A 23,241-nucleotide genomic window follows, 5' to 3' on the forward strand; every position below is an offset into this window, starting at 1 on the left:
GAACAACTGAACAACTGGACACCTGACTCAGGACACATGCAGAGAAACACTTCAAGTCTTCTTTTAGTTGAGATGATTCCAGCTCTTATAAATTATTAGAACGCTTCATCCAGAGCTGAATAATTAACAAACAGCAGAGATAGATCTCTGGTTCCACTGCCATGGAGAAGACTGCTGACCTGAAGGTGGTCCACAAGATGATCATCTCCAATGGTGATGGTTTTCATCTGGAGATCAAGATCCAGAGCCTGGATGAAGACTGGAGAAACTCAGAATCCAAGGAGTCTGAAGTGCAGAGTGAAAGTTCTTCAGTTTGAGAAGGTTCCTGACATCATGTCATCTTCTGGTGTTGGTCCACTGGGTTCTACCAGGTCCACAATCATCTCAGCTTCTTCATTCTTCATGTTCTGACAGGCGTCATGGAGACGCTGGTTTCATTTACAGCAGAATGAATGACAAAGGGTTGAACCAGGATCTTACTGTGTTGAATAGAACCCCACAGAACCACTCAGAACCACATAGAACCACATATAGAACCACATAGAACAACATTTAGAACTACATATAGATCTACATAGAACACCTCAGAACCCAAAACCCCAGCTAAGCTGAAGGCTGCTATCAGACCCAGCAGAGCTTCATGAACTCTCAGCAGAACCTCAGTGGGTTCTCCTCCAGGACTCAGATGGTTCTGTAAATCTATTTCTGATTGATTTGAGTTCTAATAATCTGAGAAACTGGATTTGTGACTTTCATCAGTCCTAATTATCAAAATTAAAACAAGAAAAGCCTCCAAATATTTCACTTTCAGTCTATACAGAATACGTGAAAGTTTACCTGTCAATTAAAATACGACAGGGTCAACTTTTATACAATATTTTACTTTTTCAGATGCACAGTTATGTGTAAGTATATAAGTACACGAGATATAATTACATGTGTAATAAAGTTATGTGTATAAGTACATAAGCATATAAGTATTTGTGTAATGAGAGTATAAATCCTGTTCAGTATCAGTTCCTGTCATGGTTCTATTGGATGTTTCACTGGAACCAGCAGAAGGCGCTGCTGCGTCTTCTGTCTACCGTCCCTTTAAGAAGCAGACCTTCAGCTGCCCCTCCCCCATGTGTCTCCCTGACTTTTGACATATAAGGGCTTGTTGGCACGGCAACAGCTGACATCACAGCATCTAAAAACAGCCGAGAGCCTCAGAGTCTCCAACAGCAGAACAGTTTCACTTCACTGGTTCTGAGGGACGGACTCAGCTCTTCTTCTCCTTCTGCTTCTTCTGTCTTCGTCTCCGTCCTCGGGGTCATGGACAGTCTGGAGAAGCAGCTCATCTGTCCCATCTGTCTGGAGATGTTCACCAAGCCAGTGGTCATTCTGCCCTGTCAACACAACCTCTGCCGTAAGTGTGCCAACGACGTCTTTCAGGTGAGGAACACACACACCTGAGGAACACACACACCTGAGGAACACACACACGAGGAACACACACACACACACACCTGAGGAACACACACACCTGAGGAACACACACACACACACCTGAGGAACACACACACACACACACACACACACACACACACACACACACACACACACACACACACACACACACACACACACACACACACACACACACACCTGAGGAACACACACACCTGAGGAACACACACACACGAGGAACTCACACACAGATGAGGAACACACACACACACCTGAGGCACACACACACAAGGAACACACACACACGAGGAACACACACCTGAGGAACACATACATGCACACACACACACACACACACCTGAGGAACACACACACCTGAGGAACACACACACCTGAGGAACACACGCACACACTCACACACACATGGTTTTGAGATGTGAATGTTTACCTGTGCGATGCCCCGCCCCCTGCAGGCGTCCAATCCCTACCTGTCGTCCAGGAGTGGCTCCACGGTGAGCTCAGGTGGACGGTTCCGCTGCCCGTCCTGCAGACATGAGGTGGTTCTGGACCGACATGGAGTCTACGGCCTGCAGAGGAACCTGCTGGTGGAGAACATCATCGACATGTACAAGCAGGGGAGCACCAGGTGGACACCACACCTAGATACACCTGTGCAAACCTGTATGCACCTGTATACACTTGTATACACCTGTATACACCTGTACACACCTATATAACATCTGTACACATCTGTATAACACCTGTATACACCTGTATACACCTGTACACACCTATATACACCTGTACACACCTGTATAACACCTGTATACACATGTACACACCTGTATAACGCCTGTATACACCTGTACACACTTGTATAACATCTGTACACACCTGTGCTGATGATACCTGAACACATCACAGTCAGTCTTGTGTTTATTGACACGTCGTTACTGAACCAACAGGAAACTAAAGTTTTTGGATTCAGGTTTCATTTTTCCGCTGAATCAGAATTCTAAAAACATTTCATCATCTGAATCAGCTGATCAGACACACACTTCCTGTTTCCTGTTTTCTTGTTCCTTGTTAGAGAAGTTAGTTAAAATAAAACATTACTGTCCAATCAGAGCTCTAACAGCTGATGTGTTCTGACTATTTCCAGATGGAGGTCAGTGAGACAGCAGCAGATAAATATAGTTCTGGAGCTGATAAACAAGTTCAGGACAACAGCATGTGACACACAGACACACAATGCACACACACAACACAGACACACAACACACACACACACAATACACACACACAAAACTCACACCAATAATCAATACACCCCCTGTATCTTTAGCTGTCTATCCAATTCAATTCAATTCAATTCAATTCAATTCAATTCAATTTTATTTATATAGCGCCAATTACAGTCAAATTGTCTTGAGACGCTTTACAGAACCCATATGCCTGAACCCCCAGAGCAGCCCTAAGGCGACACTGGCAAGACACTGCCTCACATTCTACTTTTAGAGATTCTAGGAACAACAAGTAAGCCTGCAGTCTGAGAGCGAAGAGTTCTGCTAGGATAATATGGTACTATCAGGTCTTTAAGATATGATGGAGATTGGTTGTTAAGAGCTTTATATGTCAGAAGAAGGATTTTGAATTCTATTCTACATTTCACAGGAAGCCAATGAAGAGAAACCAATATAGGAGAAATATGATCTCTCTTGCTAACTCCCGTCAGTACTCTGGCTGCAGCATTTTGGATCAGCTGTAGATGTTTCAGAGAGCTATTGGGACAACCTGATAATAAGGAATTACAGTAGTCAAGCCTAGAAGTAACAAATGCATGGACTAGTTTTTCTGCATCACTCTGAGACAGGATGTTCCTGATTTTCACAATATTTCTCAGGTGGAAAAAGGAAGTCCTACAGATTTGTTTTATGTGTGAGTTAAAGCACATGTCCTGGTCAAAGATAACACCGAGGTTCCTCACAGTAGTACTGGAGGCCAATGTAATGCCATCCAGAGGAACTATACGCTTTGAAAGCAATTCTCTAAGATGTTTGGGGCCAAATACAATGACTTCAGTCTGGTCTGAATTTAGTAGTAGGAAATTATAGGTCATCTGGGTCTTTATGTCCTTAAGTCAATCTTGCAGTCTGGCTAGCTGATTAGTTAGATAAATACAATTGAGTGTCGTCAGCGTAACAATGGAAATTAATACTGTGCTTCCTAATAATGTTGCCTAAGGGAAGCATGTATAATGTGAACAGTATTGGTCCTAAGACAGAACCCTGAGGAACTCCATGATTAACCCTAGTATGCTCAGAAGAGTCATTGTTGACATGCACAAACTGGAACCTGTCTGATAAGTAGGATTTAAACCAGTCCAGTGCTGTCCCTTTAATGCTAATAAAATGTTCTAGTCACTGTAATAAAAGTTTGTGGTCGATTGTATCGAATGCTGCACTAAGGTCCAATAAAATAAGTATAGAGACCAGTCCATTATCTGACGCTATGAGAAGGTCACTAGTAACTTTCACCAGAGCTGTTTCTGTGCTATGATGCACTCTGAAGCCTGACTGAAACTCTTCAAACAAGCTATTCCTTTGCAAAACCTGTCTGTCTACCTGTCTGTCCACCCGTCTGTGTGTCTCAGTAAGCCGGTCCCAGAGGTGAAGGTGGACCAGCCCATGTGTGAGGATCATGATGATGAGAAGATCAACATCTACTGCGTCTCTTGCAGTGTTCCCACCTGTTCCCTCTGTAAGGTGTTTGGAGCTCACAAGGACTGTGAGGTCGCCCCGATCAACGACATCTTCCAGCAGCAGAAGGTCAATGCAAAAAACATGACAAAAACAACACAACAAACAACAAACACAACAAAACAAACAACCAAGATGACAGAACAAGCACAGCATGACACAACAGACATGACCAACACAACAAACACGACCAACACAACAAACACGACCAAAACAACAAACACGACCAACACAACTAACACAGCATCCACCGTGTCCCAAAAGTTGGTTTGCCCCAGAAAAACAATGCTCAGAGACTGAACATGTAACATTTTTTATTTTATTTAGCCTTTATTTATGCAGGTAATCTCACTGAGACATTGGGTCTCATTCTCCAGAGAGAACATAACCAGTCGATCCCATAACCAGAACTTCCTCCTTTCACTCTGATCAGTCTTTCATGAATGTAGGAGGTTCTAGAGTGTGGATGGTTCTGTCTTCCCCCTCTAGAGTTGAGCTGTTTCATGGTCGTTGGGGGTAGACTGGTCAAGATGTTAAGCTACGTGTCCACTAGATACGTTTTTCCCGCATGTAAACGTGTCGCATCTGAAAATTGCCCACTTGGCGGGTGGTCGCTAGCGGACCACAACATGGTCACATGACAGCGCTCGCGCTTCAGCGGGTCACTAAAGGTCACGTGACCAAGCTTTCAGCTTGACGGTCTGGCAGATGAGTCGGATAAACACAGCAGCTGCATGCGGTGCATTTCCATGCAGCTTTCCTCCTGGCCATGGTAACACCTCCAACATCTGGTTGAGGGTTTAATGCATTCTGGACCAGCAGAGGTTCAGCTGCTGGAACCTAACAGTCTGACTAGACCAGCAGAACCTGATGGACCAGGTGGATCCATTTAGACCAACAACCAGACATGTTAACACAACCAGCAGAACATACACAATATACACAATACACGCAACAAACAAAATGTATACAATATACAACAAACACAACAAGCACAACACACAACTAAGTTGACAAACACAACATACACGATAAACACAATATGCAGAACAAACAAAACTAACACACTATACACCACCATTTTTAGCACCAGGCTCAGTACAGGACACATAACACACACACACAACCTCACAGCAACGGGTGTCTCTGTGTGTGTGTGTGTGTGTGTGTGTGTGTGTGTGTGTGTGTGTGTGTGTGTGTGTAGGTGGAGCTCACAGATTGTGTGTCGCTGCTGGTTGGGAACAATGAGAGGGTTCAGGCGATCATCAGTCAGTTGGAGGAAACCTGCAGAGCCGTAGACGTGAGTTGATCTGTTTCCACTGAATGTTTCTGACCTCAAGGGGCTTCAGGAGTCTCAGGGGCCATGGGGGCCTCAAGGGCCTCTGTTTGGCTTCTCACGTCTTGTTGTAACACAAACATCTCCAGAGAGACAGTAGGAACCAACAACCACTAAAATGAGGAAAAAGTTTGAATAAAAACAGCTTTAATCACAAAAACTGGAACAAAAGGAACTAAAAACACAAAAATATCTAAAAAATCAGCTCCAGCAAACTGAAGCATGAAATAAAGGAACACAACAGGGTTCTAAAACTACACACACAAACTGGAACGAGGCAAGGAACATGAGAGGAACCAGACAGGAAACAGGAGAACAAACTGCATCTAAAAAGAAAAGATGAAACACAAAACATATTAAAAAGACAAGAACAGTCACAATAGAACCACAAGACAGAAGGTCCTTCCAGACATGGAACATAGAACATTGCTCGATATACAATCTGTTTAAGTGAGGTCACTGTTCTGCCAATGTTCTACTAATGTTCTGCTAATGTTCTGGTACTGTTCTGCTAATGTTCTGGTACTATTCTGCTAATGTTCTACTAATGTTCTGCTAATGTTCTGGTACTGTTCTGCTAATGTTCTGGTACTATTCTGCTAATGTTCTACTAATGTTCTGCTAATGTTCTGTTACTGTTCTGCTAATGTTCTGTTACTGTTCTGCTAATGTTCTACTAATATTCTACTAATGCTCTGCTAATGTTCTACTAATGTTCTGTTACTGTTCTACTAATGTTCTACTAATGTGCTGGTACTGGTCTACTAATGTTCTACTAATATTCTGGTACCGTTTTACTAATGCTCTGGTATTGTTCTACTAATGTTCTGGTACTGTTCTGGTACTGTTCTACTAATGTTCTGGTAATGTTCTACTAATATTCTGGTACTGTTCTACTAATGTTCTGGTACTGCTCTATTGATGTTCTACTAATGTTCTACAACTGTTCTGCTAACGTTCCTGCAGTCAGACAGGAACCCTCAGTGCTGTAGAACCGCAGTAGAACCTGATATTGATCAGTGATGTAGAAAACATCAGAAACTAACAGCAGCTGATCAAAGAGTGCAAAGAACCAACAGCTCAATTTATCTTTGATTTATGAAACAGTCAAAGTGAAAGTTCAGTATTTAGCTGCAGCTGATGAACAGCAGATGAACAGCTGATAAACAGCTGACCTGTCTGAGGTGAACAGATATTCCAGCTGCTGTTAGATCCATGTTGGATCATTGATCATCAAGTGTTGTTGAGCTCAGATATGAAACAAACTCAGAGACAATAGTTCAGACTAACGTGATTAGAATCAGTCCCGTTCTGTTTTGAAATTTGGATTATTGTGGATGTTTCATTTTACTGCCTGATGGATCAGAACCTGGAGACCAAAGTTCTGACCAAGCTTTGTTGTCATTTTGGGTTTGATATTTTTCAGGAATATTGGAGCTGAAATGTGTAAAAATCCTTCAGTCCCAGAGTTCTGCTGCTGCTATCTGTGAATGAGAAGCTTCACTTCAGACTGTGTTCAAAGTTCTACAGAATGTTGGCTCTTGTAGATGAGAATAAAAGTGCAGAAAGATTTCTAAAGTCACACATCTCTACATCGACTGGATAATGAACACGTACAGAAAGTAATCTGTGAACACACATTTAGAGGACATTTTCCACCACATATCAAAGATTATGACAGAAAAAAAGCTGTAAAATGAATGCAAACAGTCAAAATTGCGAAAAACAACAGATGAAAAAGATGACAAACAGATGCAAGATGAACACTAATAAATGCAAAACTAATTAGTGAGAGACAAAGAACAACTTCAGAAAGAACCGACATAAAAAGAGTCCAACAGAACAAACTACGATGACCAGGAAGGAACGAACTGAAACACTGAATGCCTCAAACAACTAGTAATGACCATCCATCATCCATCCATCCATCCATCATCCATCCATCCATCATCCATCCACCATCATCCATCCATCATCCATCATCCATCCATCCATCCATCCAAGCCCCTGATTGGCCCCTGAGGTCCATGACTGGCCTCTGATTTGCCCCTGAGGCCCCTAATTGGCCTCTGATTTGCCCCTGATTGGCCCCTGAGGTCCCTGATTGGCCCCTGAGGCCCCTGACTGGCCCTTTTAGATGGCAGTGATTCGTTCACAGAAACTGTTTTTGCAGGAAAACGGTCGCCGACAGAAGTCGAAGGTGTGCGAGACATTCGATCACCTGTTTGCCGTGCTGGAGGAGAAGAAAGGTGAGCTGACGCTGAGGATCAACAGTGAGCAGCAGGAGAAGCTGGACTACATCCGTGGTCTGACCAGGAAGTACACGGAGCATCTGGACGGCACCGCCAAGCTGCTGGAGACCTGCATCCAGACGTTGGACCAATCAGAGATGGCTGTGTTCCTGCAGGTGAACACCTGTTAGCTACAGTACCAGGAAGTAAGGCTGCTTAAGCTGTTATTGGTTTAGAGCTGGTCATGTGACTGCCCTGATTTTCTGGTGCAACACCAGAGAACATTAGCATCACATTTGGTCCAAGCTGGCATCAGTGGTACTGCACTGGTTTCCTGGTTACTTGTTAAATAGAACCTGTCGGTAATCGCTTCACGTGGTACTTACCTAAAGTGTACCCGAAGGTCCAGTTTTATCTCTATCCACCTGCTTCCAGTCGGTCAAATCATCCCACCAGACAATGAATCTTTTCATTACAGACAACATGTTTACCTTCTGAGACCCAACAAGCTGCTGCTTCTGTCTCACAGATGGAAACAGTTCAACTTTAATGGTAGGAGCTTCAGTAGACATCATCTGGACTTCTCTTATAGGTTCTTGAAGACGTTTCACCTTGATCCAAGGTTCTCCTTCAGTTCTGACGAATGAGGAGTTCCAGGATTTATAACCACTTCAGCTCACATAGCTGATGGTCCATTAATGACCAGGGGTCCGTTTCACGAAGCAGGTTCAACAAACTCTGAGTTTAACCCTGAACTCTGAGTTGATCTACTCTGAGATAGAAAACTCTGAGTTTTCGGTTTCACAACGGCTGATTTGAGTTGGTTTAATCAACTCGGAGTAGTTTCACCCGGAGTTAAGCGCGTGCACCACAACTCTGAAAAGCCAGCATCAATGGAGCGCTGATTCGACGAGTCACCATGGCAACGGAGAAGCGGAGGGCTACACCGTTTGCATTGGAAATCTTAATGCGCTTATATAGCGAGTTTGAACACGTTTTTAGAAAGAAGTGCAACACCTGCAGCTGCAAAAGAGAGGGAGACGGTGTGGGAGAACATTGCTGCCCGGGTCAATGTGTAAGTTTAAATCACAATAATATTACAGGAAAACTGTTTGAATGGTAGCCTATTAAGTTATTTCATTTAGGTGCAATCCTGCAGGGGAGAAGCGCACGTGGCAGCAGCTGAAGATGAAATATAAAAACATTTTTAAAGCAGGTAAGAAGTCAGCATGATTACATGGAGCTTCCTCATTTTGATCAGGTTTTACATTGTAAAGTAGCCTAAATATTAAGTATGCAGTGGTTTTATCCCACACATAGCCTAAATGTCTGCATCCATATCATGTTCTGTTAAATAATTAAGCCTATTTAAATTAACAAAGACTTCTACTCAGCCAACTATATATACACACACACACACACACACACACACACACACACACACACACACACACACACACACACACACACACACACACACACACACACACACACACACACACACACACACACACACACACACACACACACACACACACACACACACACACACACACACACACACACACACACACACACACAGAGCCTTGATGGCTCTGACAGGTTTATGTTTAAGATGGTAAAAGTCATTTCAGATCCAGACACACTTTTCTGACCGTCCTGCATACAGTTGTCTTACTGAAGTGCTCTGCATCTCCTACATTATATAAAAAACTTCCATTTGCAAAGAACCGCAACACAACACACAATATCTGCTGGGATGTGAGAACATGACTGCGGTTGGTAATGTAAGGACGGATTAGGTTGGATGTAGATTATGGACTGTGACGTGAAACGGTACCGCTCTAAAAGATAACTGTCCGGAAATGCGAGAACATCTATGCGCGGTCTGATAATCTCCTGACGAATATTTAATTCTCTGTGCAGTAATTCTGCTCCTTCATCTACTGGATCGTTCATAAAAGCACGTCATTTTGACACACAGCAGAACTAGACTTCGCCAAAACTCGCCAGCTGACTGAATGAATGAGGAAATGAAATAGTGTGTGAGACTGAAAGAGGGCGGAGACAGAGAGAAACTCGAGGTTTACTGAGATAAACCTGGTCCAGACCAGGTTAGAGTCAGAGAGTCTGTTACTACGGTAACTGACAGAGTTTAAGTTACCTCTCTTTGTGAAACAGGCTAGAGTTACCCCTCTGTCTCTGGTTTGTTACCTCCCTTTGTGAAACGGAAAACTCTGAGTTTCCCTCATTTCAGGGTTAACAAACTCAGAGTTTTCACTAAACCTGCTTCGTGAAATGGACCCCTGGACTCACCTGTCTCCAGGTATGATTGCTGTGAAACCAGGAGGTCCACTAACGACAACAATCATGGTGGTGGAGCTGCAGTTTACCTGACAGAGGATGTGGATCTGCCAAATCAGGAGTGACTCAAGATGTTTAGGATGGAGGAACTTTCTGGGGAGAGACCTGATCACTGTGTTCTAGGTGTTTAATATGGTGTGGAGAACCTCCTCCTCTGTTTACAGATGATGTTCTTCTCTGCTCAGCTTTCGTAGGATGCGGGCGCACTTTTCCTCACTCCGTATCTATCTCTGTTCCTCCCCTCACATTTTCTGCTTGCTGCATTTTTTTCATCTCGTCTCGTCTGTCTGACTTGGAGCGATCGCTTGGCACTGGACCTTCAAAACACCGATCATGGAATTGATTAACTGGTCTCTCAACGCAGTTGACAAGATTGTCGCCACAAAGAGCACAGGCCTAGGGGAGCCTACCTGCCCGGATGGGAGTTTCGCCTCTGGTTACGTGATCGACGCCTGGGGGAAGTGGAAGGGGATCATGTGCCTGGCACCCCTATCCGTGGCGGACGTGGAAGATGTTTATATATTCGGATTTATGATGACAGGCCTGCTGATAATTGGCTTGTTCACTGGCCTGAGCTTCTGGAAAATCAGGAAGACCGCAGACAGAAATGACGTCCAAACACTGCTGGTCTATGCAAACGATCGGATCACGGCTGCCGATGCTCGGTATGACGAACTCAATTGTAAGATGAACAATTTGCTTGGTGTGACTGTTGATTTGAGTCGCAGATTGGAAGCCATCAGGGTGAGAATCGCTACAGCTGAGGTCTAAAACTGTTGAGAGCAGTAGGGGGAAGGTGAAATTACTTCTCTCCCGCCCAAACAAGAGGAAAACTGATTACATTCTGGCGCCCCTGGAACAATAACAAACTCCTCTGGAAGTTTCATGGCCAAGAGATAGCTCTTCTATGTCATCTCTTCGGACTCATGAACTGAGGACTGAGCTAAACATTCGCACAGACATGTCCATAACCCCCCTCCCCCCCCCACAAGCTTTCCTCACTATACACAGGAGCCAGGAATCCGTGCAGTAATTTGCTGCACAGGAACCTGGCTAACTGTGCAGGTGCTCCCCCCTCCACCTCCCCACATCCTTATCCCAACTATCCTTGTCTAACGTCATGCTTTGCCTGTTGCAGGTTTGGTTTTTTTTTAGGTTCCTTCTCAAATTGAATTTCCCAGCATTGGAGGTTTCATTTGGTACAACGAGCCTTTTTTTTCTTGTACCCTCTGCTATCCCTACCCAGATCCCTACATGTCTTTTTTCTTTTTTCTTCAAGAAAGGTGCGCGCAGCACTGCGCAGCAGCCGGAGCTGTCATTGGCAGGGCAGCTCAAATGAAATTTCATTGTATATGAAAGTGTGACACATAAAGCTATCTATCTATCTATCTATGTTACAGTTATAGATTCATTTGCTCCTCTCTCAGACCATCTGTCCTCTCTGTCCTAAATGTGGGCATTGCTGTCCTCAAACGAACGTCCTTCATCCTTCAGATGGATGCTGAGTCTGGTCCTGAGTTTCTCTTGTGTTGAGTCTAGTGAAGCTGTTGTTTAGTCTCTCCTATGAACACGTCTGTGCAATCTTTCTGGTGTTTCATCCTCGGGGAGAACCAGTCTTAGTCTGAGAGTTCTGCTGGAGGACAGCGAGATGTTTGGAGAAAATCCTCCAGAGTTTTCCTTCCTTACTGGAAAGAACATTCCCAGCCCGGTCTCCACCCAGGTACATATTTCATAGGTATGGGAAATGACCAGGACATTCACCTGGACAGGTAACAGCCTATCACAAGCCTACATAGAGACTCACATTCACACCTGCAGTGTAGAATCACCAATGAACCTCAGCATGTTTTTATACTGTGGGAGAACCTGGAGAACCTGGAGAACTCAGCAGAGAGAACATGTAGACCCCATGCAGAAATATCCCAGAACCAGAACCGGGGATCTTCTAGCTGTGAGGCGACAGTGCTAACCAGTGTGCAGCTCCTATTCAACTACAGTATATGTGCAAAAAAAGGAAACATGGGGTAAATATTTTACAATATTTTCAAACTAAAATCCAGCTTACATATGTTTCTAATGTACAGAGTGTTTATGATTCTGGTTTTAGTGGCTTCCTGCAGTCTGTATCTGTCTGTTCCCTAATCAGCTGTTTAGTATCCTGTAGTGTTTTGTGTTATTTACATTTGAGCCTCCTCTGGGGTGGAGAAAGCTTTTCCATGTTTTGGTCGGTGATCCTGAGCCGGGCTGGGTAAAGGATCCCCTCCACCCCCACAGCTGTCATCTGATGTCATTCAACCAGCACAGCCTGTGGCTGTTTTTGCAGTGTAGTCTGGGAAAACTGAGATGTTCATGCCGCTCACCTTGATCCGTTGTTTCTCTTGGGCAAGGCGGAGGATGTTTGTAGTCATGGTCGTCGTGAAGATGGGCCACGATGGTGCATGGGGGCTCCCTGGTCCCAGCGCCAGGAGGACGGATCAGTGAGCCTGTCCAGCATCGGGGCTTCTTTCACGTCCAACACTGGTTTTAACAGAATGACTGTAGAGCAGAACTATGACTAGACAGACGTTGTTTCTCCGTGATCTCGCCTCTAAATCATCATATTTGTTTTGCAGTGCGTCTGCAGTGAGCCAATGAACTTCTTTCTGTCGACATGAAACATCATCCGTACAAGCATACTTTCTTCCGTACCTTTCACCCAGCGCAGACAGCTCGGTTGTTCTTGACTCTCTGTGTTCTTTCTGGATCTGACTGCAGCGATGTCGGTTCTGATGGCTGCCGTCTCCCTCTCCAGCAGCCCCTCGGTTTACTAAGCATCTGACAAATCCTCACACAGGGAGTATACCAGCTCTTTTTTGAAACTTTCAGTGTCCATCATGTATGCAGCCCCACCTGGATCAGCCTCACCTGGGTCCGCCTCACCTGGGTCCACCTCACCTGGATCAGCCTCACCTGGGTCCGCCTCACCTGGATCAGCCACACCTGGATCAGCCTCACCTGGGTCCGCCTCACCTGGGTCCACCTCACCTGGATCAGCCACACCTGGATCAGCCTCACCTGGGTCTGCTACACCTGGGTCCACCTCACCTGGATCAGCCACACCTGGATCAGCCTCACCTGGATCAGCCTCACCTGGGTCCGCCTCACCTGGGTCCACCTCAACTGGATCAGCCACACCTGGATCAGCCTCACCTGGGTCCGCTACACCTGGATCAGCCACACCTGGATCAGCCTCACCTGGGTCCACCTCACCTGGATCAGCCTCACCTGGGTCCGCCTCACCTGGATCAGCCACACCTGGATCAGCCTCACCTGGGTCCGCCTCACCTGGGTCCACCTCACCTGGATCAGCCACACCTGGATCAGCCTCACCTGGGTCTGCTACACCTGGGTCCGCCTCACCTGGGTCCACCTCACCTGGATCAGCCACACCTGGATCAGCCTCACCTGGGTCCGCCTCACCTGGATCAGCCACACCTGGATCAGCCTCACCTGGGTCCACCTCACCTGGATCAGCCTCACCTGGGTCCACCTCACCTGGATCAGCCACACCTGGATCAGCCTCACCTGGGTCTGCTACACCTGGGTCCGCCTCACCTGGGTCCACCTCACCTGGATCAGCCACACCTGGATCAGCCTCACCTGGGTCCGCTACACCTGGGTCAGCCTCACCTGGGTCCGCCTCACCTGGGTCCGCCTCACCTGGATCAGCCACACCTGGATCAGCCTCACCTGGGTCCGCCACACCTGGGTCCGCCTCACCTGGGTCCGCCTCACCTGGATCAGCCACACCTGGATCAGCCTCACCTGGATCAGCCTCACCTGGGTCCGCCTCACCTGGGTCCACCTCAACTGGATCAGCCACACCTGGATCAGCCTCACCTGGGTCCGCTACACCTGGATCAGCCTCACCTGGTCCACCTCACCTGGATCAGCCTCACCTGGATCAGCCACACCTGGGTCCGCCTCACCTGGGTCCACCTCACCTGGATCAGCCACACCTGGATCAGCCTCACCTGGGTCTGCTACACCTGGGTCCGCCTCACCTGGGTCCACCTCACTTGGATCAGCCACACCTGGATCAGCCTCACCTGGGTCCGCCTCACCTGGATCAGCCACACCTGGATCAGCCTCACCTGGGTCCACCTCACCTGGATCAGCCTCACCTGGGTCCACCTCACCTGGATCAGCCACACCTGGATCAGCCTCACCTGGGTCCGCCTCACCTGGATCAGCCACACCTGGATCAGCCTCACCTGGGTCCGCTACACCTGGGTCCGCCTCACCTGGGTCCGCCTCACCTGGATCAGCCACACCTGGATCAGCCTCACCTGGGTCCGCTACACCTGGGTCTGCCTCACCTGGCCTTCCCAGCGGAGGAGTGGACGGACTGGGAGTTGCAGCCTCGTGGTTGTGGAGTTGTTTGCTTCCCTGTGGAGGATTTTCCTGGAATCAGCACCGAGTTTCCTGCTGACTTGTGCCAAAAATAATATTTTTTAAAAGTTGCTCTGAAACATGCGTTCTCCTCCATTGCCCACTCAGCAGCGCCCCCTATCTATCATTTATCTTAATGCAGTCAAAAGTGTTAACATGAAACTGCTATCAGTAGAACGACAGTATTTCTCAGAGTCTCAGTAGAAGACAACTGGACTTCTGTTTTAGGTTCTTGAATATGTTTCACCTTTAGTCAGAGGGTTCTTTAGATCTAACTCACGCCAATGTATCCCGTCACCCTTCATGTTGTTTTTTACTGAAGCTCTGAGGACTACATGACCTGGGGCCCGTTTCACGAAGCAGGTTTAGTGAAAACTCTGAGTTTGTTAACCCTGAAATGAGGGAAACTCAGAGTTTTCCGTTTCACAAAGGGAGGTAACTCAAACCAGAGACAGAGGGGTAACTCTAGCCTGTTTCACAAAGAGGGGTAACTTAAACCCTCAGTCAGTTACCATAGTAACAGACTCTATGACTCTAACCTGGTCTGGACCAGGTTTATCTCAGTAAACCTCGAGTTTCTCTCTGTCTCCGCCCTCTTTCAGTCTCACACGCTATTTCATTTCCTCATTCATTCAGTCAGCTGGCGAGTTTTGGCGAAGTCTAGTTCTGCTGTGTGTCAAAATGACGTCCTTTTATTAACGATCCAGTAGATGAAGGAGCAGCATTACTGCACAGAGAATTAAATATTCGTCAGGAGACTGTTATCAGACCACGCATAGATGTTCTCGCATTTCTTGACAAGTATCTTTTAGAGCGGTACAGTTTCACGTCACAGTCCATAATCTACATCCCACCTAATCCGTCCTTACATTTACAACATTACCAACCACAGTCATGCTCTCACATCCCAGCAGATATTGTGTGTTGTGCTGCGGTTCTTTGCAAATGGAAGTTTTGTATATAATGTAGGAGATGCAGAGCACTTCAGTAAGACAACTGTATGCAGGACGGTCAGAAAAGTGTGTCTGGATCTGAAACGACTTTTACCATCTTTGTGGTTTTCCCTGGAAATAAACCTGTCAGAGCCATAAAGGCTCTGTGTGTGTGTGTGTGTGTGTGTGTGTGTGTGTGTGTGTGTGTGTGTGTGTGTGTGTGTGTGTGTGTGTGTGTGTGTGTGTGTGTGTGTGTGTGTGTGTGTGTGTGTGTGTGTGTGTGTGTGTGTGTGTGTGTGTGTGTGTGTGTGTATGTATGTATGTATGTATGTATGTATATATATATATATATATATATATATATATATATATTAGTTGGCTGAGTAGAAGTCTGTGTTAGTTTAAATAGGCTTAATTATTTAACAGAACATGATATGAATGCAGACATTTAGGCTGTGTGGGATAAAACCACTGCACAGTCAAACAGCCACTTAATATTTAGGCTACTCCACAATGTAAAACATGATCAAAATGAGGTAGCTCCATGAGATTATGCCGACTTCTTACCTGTTTTAAAAATGTTTTTATATTTCATCTTCAGCTGCTGCCACATGCGCTTCTCCCCCACAGGATTGCACCTAAATGAAATAACTTAATAGGCTACTATTCAAACAGTTTTCCTGTAATATTATTGTGATTTGAACTTACACATTGACAGGGCAGCAATGTTCTCCCACACCGTCTCCCTCTCTTTTGCAGCTGCAGGTGTTGCACTTCTTTCTAAAAACGTGCTCAAACTCGCTATATAAGCGCATTAAGATTTCCAATTCAAACGCTGTAGTCCTCCGCTTCCCCGTTGCCATGGTGACTTATCGAATCGGCGCTCCATTGATACTGGCTTTTCAGAGTTGTGGTGCACGTGCTTAACTCCGGGTGAAACTACTCCGAGTTGATTAAACCAACTCAAATCAGCCGTTGTGAAACCGAAAACTCAGAGTTTTCTATCTCAGAGTAGATCAACTCAGAGTTCAGGGTTAAACTCAGAGTTTGTAGAACCTGCTTCGTGAAACAGACCCCTGAAAGACCGAGAATCGACCAGACAATCCACCAGACAATCCACAATATTCTTAGTTTGCTGTCATGTTAGCAAGCAGCTACCATCATTGTAGTTCTTTAATTAGGAAATGTTAGCATCAGGCTAATGTTGAATCTTTGATTTCTCATCCACAGGCAGCAAAACCTCTACTGCAGAAGTAAGTTTCTGTCTCCATGTTTGTTTTCAGTCATCGTTTGTTATTGTTTTTGTTTGTTATTGGGTTTTAATGTTTGTTGTTTGTTAGTTTGTTATTGTCAAGTGTTCCCCCACTTTCAATGACGCGTAACTATCATTGATGACTTTCTGAGGGCAAGTGTGCAGTTTCCCCACTTGAAAAAGGATGTTCATCTACTCGGGTTATGAGCTGGGCTCCACTCATGAGTCAGACAGTTGCTTTCTTTTCCTCCTCTTTTATTTTGCAATAGTTCCAAGGTCATAGAATACAACGATAGCAACTTAGGTGACAGGTTTGGTTGAAAGGTTTTAGTCGATAGGGTTGGTTGATAGGTTTAGGTGAAAAACCTTTAAACAAACACAAAAGAACAATGTTCACAATATTGCATTCGGCAGATAATAACAGCCATTCCCCTCGTACAATTCTATCTCACTAATAAATGCCACTCATTTTACCTGCATTTTAAAGAGTTGATTTCAATCACATTTTAACAAATTTTGCTCTTAACATTTCTATCAGACTTTTTTTTTAAATACTTCTTAATTCATATTCTTAAAATTATTTAAAGTGCATGAAGTGACTTTTTAAAATGCATTCCGTTCCAGATCTCATAAATAACCAAATAAAATAAAGTGCATAGTACAAACCCACCGTTACAAACAGAATGAATTAACTGGTTTTTTAACCTTAGCTGGAAACCCTCTAATTAGCACCAATTAGCCTGCAGTCTTATTTCCAACTGAGCAATTTCAAACACACAGCAATAAATGGCACACGGACATAGGAAAGTTAGCAACCAGCTGCTCGTGGCCGACGCCGGTCACCCGTGGCTAATGCTAATGCTTTTGCTAACACGTTTTTACAGCAGCTCACATCGGCAGGCCAAACAGTCTCCTAGGTCCATGGTTCTGCTCTTACCGGCCGCCACCCGGATTTCCGTAGATGAAGCAGGCCCTGCACAGTCAGTTTGCCGCAAATCCTTGTGCTCACAGCCACTTTGTTTGAGCGAGGTCATTCATTCTCCTTCCCTCTCAGTGCTGCGTGTGTCCCATTTTATGCTGCCGGTAGCCAACCTGCAGCCGCAGATTGGTTCCGCCCCAGCTGAGCACCTATGTAAATGCTTCTTCCAGTTTGACTTGACAGTTATTGTTGTTATTGTTTTTAATGTTTGTTCCTGTCTGTTGTTGTTTTTGTTATTTTTTAATGGTTTTTAATGTTTGTTTTTAGTGTTTTTTTGTTTTTTTACTGTTTGTTACTTTTTGTTGTTGCTGTCATGGAGACGGTGGTGTTTCTCGTCACCAGGATTGTGGAGGGAACCGACACGTCTCATCTGGATAAGGTTCAGCCCGGCTATGAGAACATGGAGCACTTCATGGCAAACTTTGAGCATCAGAGGAGAGCGCTGAGCATCATCGACTTCATCAAACGTAAACAACACCGTCACTAACCAATCAGCGATGAGACACCTCAGAGGCTCATTAGCACTTATTAGCATTAATTAATTATTATCACAGCATTTAAGTACATAAGCATGTCATGTGTTTGCCAACCCCAGACTGCCATAGTTAATATAACTGTTATTGACCTACAATGTATGATAACTGTCACTCCTCATTCCTAAACTTTGTATAGCTCTCAGTCGATCCTCATTCCAATTTTCTGCCGCTAATGACTGGAACTACAGAACTCCCTAAAACTCTCCTCATGCATATCGCTTTTGTCATTTAAAATAATCAGCTGGAGAAACACTGCAGGACCACTGCACCTGTTTTTAGCCTTTTTAGCTGTTCTATTTTTAACAGTCTTTCAGCCTTTCTATTTTTTACAAGTCTTTGTGTGTTTTGTTTGGTAATACTGTCTGATTTGCTGTATATGTAACCTGTTGTTCATCTTGTTGTATGCTGCCTCTTGACCAGGTCATTATTGAAAATGAGAACTAGTTCTCAACTAACTTACCTGGTAAAATAAAGGTTAAATAAATAAACTTAGTTATTAGCTTTGAGCTACTATTAGTCTTCATATGTAAGCTAATCCTACCACACTAGCAAATTCAGCAACATAGTAGTACTATCAATTAGCATAATGTAATCTAATGTACTAGCATGCTAACAAATTCAGCAACAGAGTGCTACTGTCATTTAGCATAAAGCATGCCAAAGTTAATACACATGCATGAGGGATTCTAACAAGATAGCATGTTGCAGGTATGATAGCATGCTAATGTGTTATCAATGAGACACTCTCATTTACAAAACGGTATGTTTGCGTGTAGCATGTAATCATATTATCATGGAGATACTAGCATTAAGGGCATTGCATATTAGCCTGCAGAATATAAGATGCTAGCACTGAGAGGCTAACAACAAGAGTACTGCATGTTTGCATGTAGCATTCTAATATGTTACAACTGTGAACACAAAGTGTACCATGCATAAATGCATTAGTATGTTGTATGCTAATGTGCTAAAACTGAGCCTCTATCATAGGTTGTAATGTATGCTAACATTTTAGCATGTAGCATGCCAATATGCATTTTAAAGTCTTTGCATAAGGATGCATATGGTTGGAACATGCTTTTGTATTAAAAATGTTAGCATTTTGAAAGGTAACAGCTAACGTCAGCTAATGTCGGTGATGAGATACATTAAACATACTGAATGTTAGCATGTAGCATGATGTCATGTTAGCATTAATAAAACTGCATCACAGGAACTTTATTTTAGAGAGTATAGATGGTATACTACACGAGTAGGTAGCATGGTTATATGTTAGCATTAAGATGGTAGAATTAACAAAACAGCATGTTTTCATGTAGCATGAAATCATATTAGTATTGAGGGCACAGTTTGTTAGCACATAGCCTGCTAATGTATTTGCACTGAGAGACTAGAATTAAGAATGCTGTATGCTAGCATTAGCATGCTAATGGGTTAGCACTATGCTGTTCTCTGTCTCTTAGTTGATGAAGATGATGATGATGATGATGAAGACGAGGTCAATGTCAGAGCACCAACAGGAAGTCAAGCTGAGTCACAGCAGCACTTTACACCTGCAGGACTCTCAGCCAATCAGCAGTCTCATCTGTCACCTGTCCTCTCAGCCCCGCCCCCCCAGCGACCCACAGAGACCCCGCCCATCTCTGTCTCACAGACAAAGAGCCACGCCCCTTTGTCATCATCATCCACACATGCCCCGCCCCCAATTCCTCTGCCCACCGCCAGCTTCGCCCCCCAGGTGTGACATCACAGTTTAAACATTGAAACAGGTGTCATGTGACTGATGATGTAATGAGTCCTTCTTCCTTTGTAGTCGGAGCAGCAGAGTGAGTCAGAGGATGGACCCAAACACGTCTTCTCCTTCAGCTGGCTCAACCAGAAATAAGACCTGGACCTGGACCTGGACCAGTCTGACCTGGTTCTATCTGGAGGATGTTTTTTGAAATTCTGAAAAATTTTGCTTTTTAAATATAAACTCTGAGAAATTTTCACTTTTGGAAATAAATTATTGTTTTGTTATGAACGTGTTTTTCTTCATCTCTTCCTGAGTCTGAACTGAACTAACCAGAACCTTTCCTGAATGGAGTCTGGAGCCGACCACTGAGCCGCTCCACACTCCATTCAGGAGTCATTCATGTTGTCTTAGTTTTTCAACAGTGTCTTCATTGTATTTTTCAATAAACATTTACACACAAGAAAGTAATAAAAGACAGAATATAATACTAATAACCAATGAACGGCTCCATTTTTATCGTCCAAACCTTCCACCAGCAGTCAGTTCCTCCTCAGAGACCAGTAGAAGTTCTGTGGCAGGTATCTGAGGAGTGTAGGTGGGACAGATCAGGAGGTAGATCTGACTAGATAGGGACTATTTCCAGCAGCGGATGAATCCACGATGAGTGTGAAAAGTTTTTTACTGTCATGCAGAATGTTGAAGTGTTCTGCTCATGTGGTTTTATTGCCAGCAAAGAAGAATGAAACATTCAGAAGCAAAGTGAAAGTAAAACTGCTCTCTGAAGAACACAAACTGTAAACATGTTCAGATGTCCTGACATGTTGTTTTATTGTGGAAGGCCCAGCAGGGACTTTATTCATTGTCCATAAATCAAAGTAGGTTTGTGGGTCAATCACTCCAACAGTTATTAAAATATTCATTTCTATTTTATACTGTATGTTAGCTTGTAGCGTGCTGGTGTTAGATATGTTCAGGTGAACATGTTAACATGTTAGCATGTAGCATGCTGGTGTTAGATATGTTCAGGTGAACATGCTAACATGTTAGCATGTAGCATGCTGGTGTTAGATATGTTCAGGTGAACATGCTAACATGTTAGCATGTAGCGGCCGGTGTTAGATATGTTTAAGTGACCATGCTAACATGTCAGCATGTAGTGTGTAGCGCTACATGCTAACATGTTAGCATGTAGCGTGCCAGTGTTAGATATGTTCAGGTGAACATGCTAACATGTTAACACGTTCACCTGACCATATCTAACACCAGCACGCTACATGTTAACATGTTAGCATGTAGCGTGCAAAATAAAAATGAAAAAACATTTTCAATTCGAGGTGCAAAAAAGTTTCTCATGAATCAGACCTAATGACATCACTTCTGCAGAGCCAGTGAGAAGTCAAATAAAAATAAAAACCACTTTAAATATAAATTAAAAGCAAATAAAGAAGCCGTAAGCCTTTATTTATTTTATTATTAATTACATCGGCTTTATTCTAACTAAATAAATTAGATTCTATTTTTCTGTAATTATTTGTTAGAAAGTGTTTAATTTATCTACTGAAGCTGGAGAACATTGGAGAACACAGAACCATGGTTATTTATGGTGTTTGTTTCTGTGGAACCAGCTGGAGGTTCTAGAGAACGTTCCTTCTCCTTCCAAAGGTGTCCATCATCCTGCGGTTGCTGTCGGCCTGCTGGACCATCTGCTCGGCCCGGGCCATCTCCAGAACCTCCCGCAGCAGGTGGAACGTCAGGTCCAGAGAGATGGGCGGCTCCTCGGACCTCCTCACCTTCTGCTCCGCCCGCAGCAGAACCCGGTTCTCTGCCGAAGAAGCAGGGAGGAACCTCGGAACTGCTCCTCCTCCGCCCAGCAGGGAGAACTTCTCCCCCAGGAGGAGCAGCGGTCCGAGGAGGCGGCCGGTGGAACCGTTGAAGGGTCGGCCGTCAGCACAGCGAGGGAGGAAGGAACCGACCAGAACCACAACCCACAAGAACACATTCAACTTCATCTCACCGCCGCAGTCTGCAGGAGGAACATAGGAGAACAGGTGGAGAACAGAAGGAGAAAAGAAGGAGAACAGGTGGAGAACAGAAGAAGAACAGGAGAACAGGAGGAGAACAGAAGGAGAACAGGTGGAGAACAGAAGGAGAACAGGTGGAGAACAGAAGAAGAACAGGAAGAGAACAGAAGAAGAACAGGAGGAGAACAGGAGGAGAACAGGAGGAACAGGAGAGAACAGGAGGAGAACAAGAGGAACAGAGAAGAACAAGAAGAGAACAGGAGGAGAACAGGAAGAGAAAAGGAGAAGAACAGGAGGAGAACAGGAGGAGAACGGGAAGAGAACAGGAGGAGAACAAGAGGAGAACAGGTGGAGAACAGAAGAAGAACAGGAAGAGAACAGGAGGAGAACAGGAGGAACAGAGGAGAACAGGAGAACAAGAGGAACAGAGGAGAACAAGAAGATAACAGGAGGAGGACAGGAAGAGAACAGGAGAAGAACAGGAGAAGAACAGGAAGAGAACAGGAGGAGAACAGGAGGAACAGAGGAAAACAAGAAGAGAACAGGAGGAGAACAGGAAGAGAACAGGAGATGAACAGGAGGAGAACAGGAGGAGAACAGGAAGAGAATAGGAGGAACAGGAGGAGAACAGGAGGAGAACAGGAGGAACAGGAGGAGAACAGGAGGAGAACAGGATGAGAACAGGAAGTCGTGGGATTTAAACTGGAAAATCGTTTCATCTTCAGGAACACCAGTTGATATTTTCTGTAAACTGATTTAACCCTTGGATGAGGAACATGAGATAGAAGTGACCCAGTCCAGTGGAACATGGGTTCTCCTGACGGCACATAAAAGGGTTAAGGTTCTGTGAAGTTTGATTAGAAGAAACGTTCTGCTATTAAGAGAGCAAATATTCATATTTATCAGTCTAGTTTCTAATATTGGAGGTTCTTCATATCAATATGGGAACAAACTGAATAAATGTAGAACGTCATTCTAAGTTCTCTGTTGGAACATAAACAATATAGACATAAATAAGAGAATAAATAAATATAGAGATAAATAAGAGTATAAATAAATATATAGACATAAATAAGAGTATAGATAGATAGATAGATAGATAGATAGATAGATAGATAGATAGATAGATAGATAGATAGATAGATAGATAGATAGATAGATAAATAGATAGATAGATAGATAGATAGATAGATGGATGAGAGGATAAATAAAAACA

General features: G+C 44.3%; 2 protein-coding genes across 3 annotated transcripts; one reads left to right on the forward strand and one right to left on the reverse strand.

Annotated features, from left to right (window-relative positions):
* The first annotated feature begins 1,216 nt into the window (after positions 1-1,216).
* LOC129349910 (E3 ubiquitin-protein ligase TRIM63-like) lies at positions 1,217-20,292 on the forward strand. 2 transcript variants are annotated; one of them, XM_055014763.1, is made up of 9 exons: positions 1,219-1,434; positions 1,923-2,095; positions 4,103-4,277; positions 5,413-5,508; positions 7,718-7,951; positions 16,733-16,755; positions 18,076-18,200; positions 19,733-20,007; positions 20,083-20,292. In XM_055014763.1, the coding sequence occupies exons 1-9, from the start codon at positions 1,315-1,317 to the stop codon at positions 20,152-20,154; spliced, it is 1,293 nt and encodes a 430-aa protein (XP_054870738.1). In that variant the 5' UTR covers positions 1,219-1,314; the 3' UTR covers positions 20,155-20,292. The 2 variants fall into 2 exon arrangements, with proteins under 2 accessions (XP_054870739.1, XP_054870738.1); XM_055014764.1 differs by lacking the exon at positions 7,718-7,951 and having other exon boundaries at positions 1,217-1,434.
* A 1,032-nt stretch (positions 20,293-21,324) lies between these two features.
* LOC129349927 (corticoliberin-like) lies at positions 21,325-22,544 on the reverse strand. The gene has a single exon (XM_055014808.1). It carries the CDS (start codon positions 22,011-22,013, stop codon positions 21,639-21,641), a length of 375 nt encoding a protein of 124 aa, XP_054870783.1. The 5' UTR covers positions 22,014-22,544; the 3' UTR covers positions 21,325-21,638.
* Positions 22,545-23,241: the final 697 nt, after the last annotated feature.

Source organism: Amphiprion ocellaris, chromosome 10 (genome assembly GCF_022539595.1).
Source record: "Amphiprion ocellaris isolate individual 3 ecotype Okinawa chromosome 10, ASM2253959v1, whole genome shotgun sequence".
Lineage (NCBI taxonomy): Eukaryota > Metazoa > Chordata > Actinopteri > Pomacentridae > Amphiprion > Amphiprion ocellaris.

Bases quoted from the DNA above. Each gene is read 5' to 3' on its own strand.
- LOC129349927 (XM_055014808.1), bottom strand. From the start codon at position 22,013: ATGAAGTTGAATGTGTTCTTGTGGGTTGTGGTTCTGGTCGGTTCCTTC.
- LOC129349910 (XM_055014763.1), top strand. From the start codon at position 1,315: ATGGACAGTCTGGAGAAGCAGCTCATCTGTCCCATCTGTCTGGAGATG. The intron at 4,278-5,412 runs GTCAATGCAAAA...GTGTGTGTGTAG, and splicing joins ACATCTTCCAGCAGCAGAAG to GTGGAGCTCACAGATTGTGT. The intron at 20,008-20,082 runs GTGTGACATCAC...CTTCCTTTGTAG, and splicing joins CCGCCAGCTTCGCCCCCCAG to TCGGAGCAGCAGAGTGAGTC.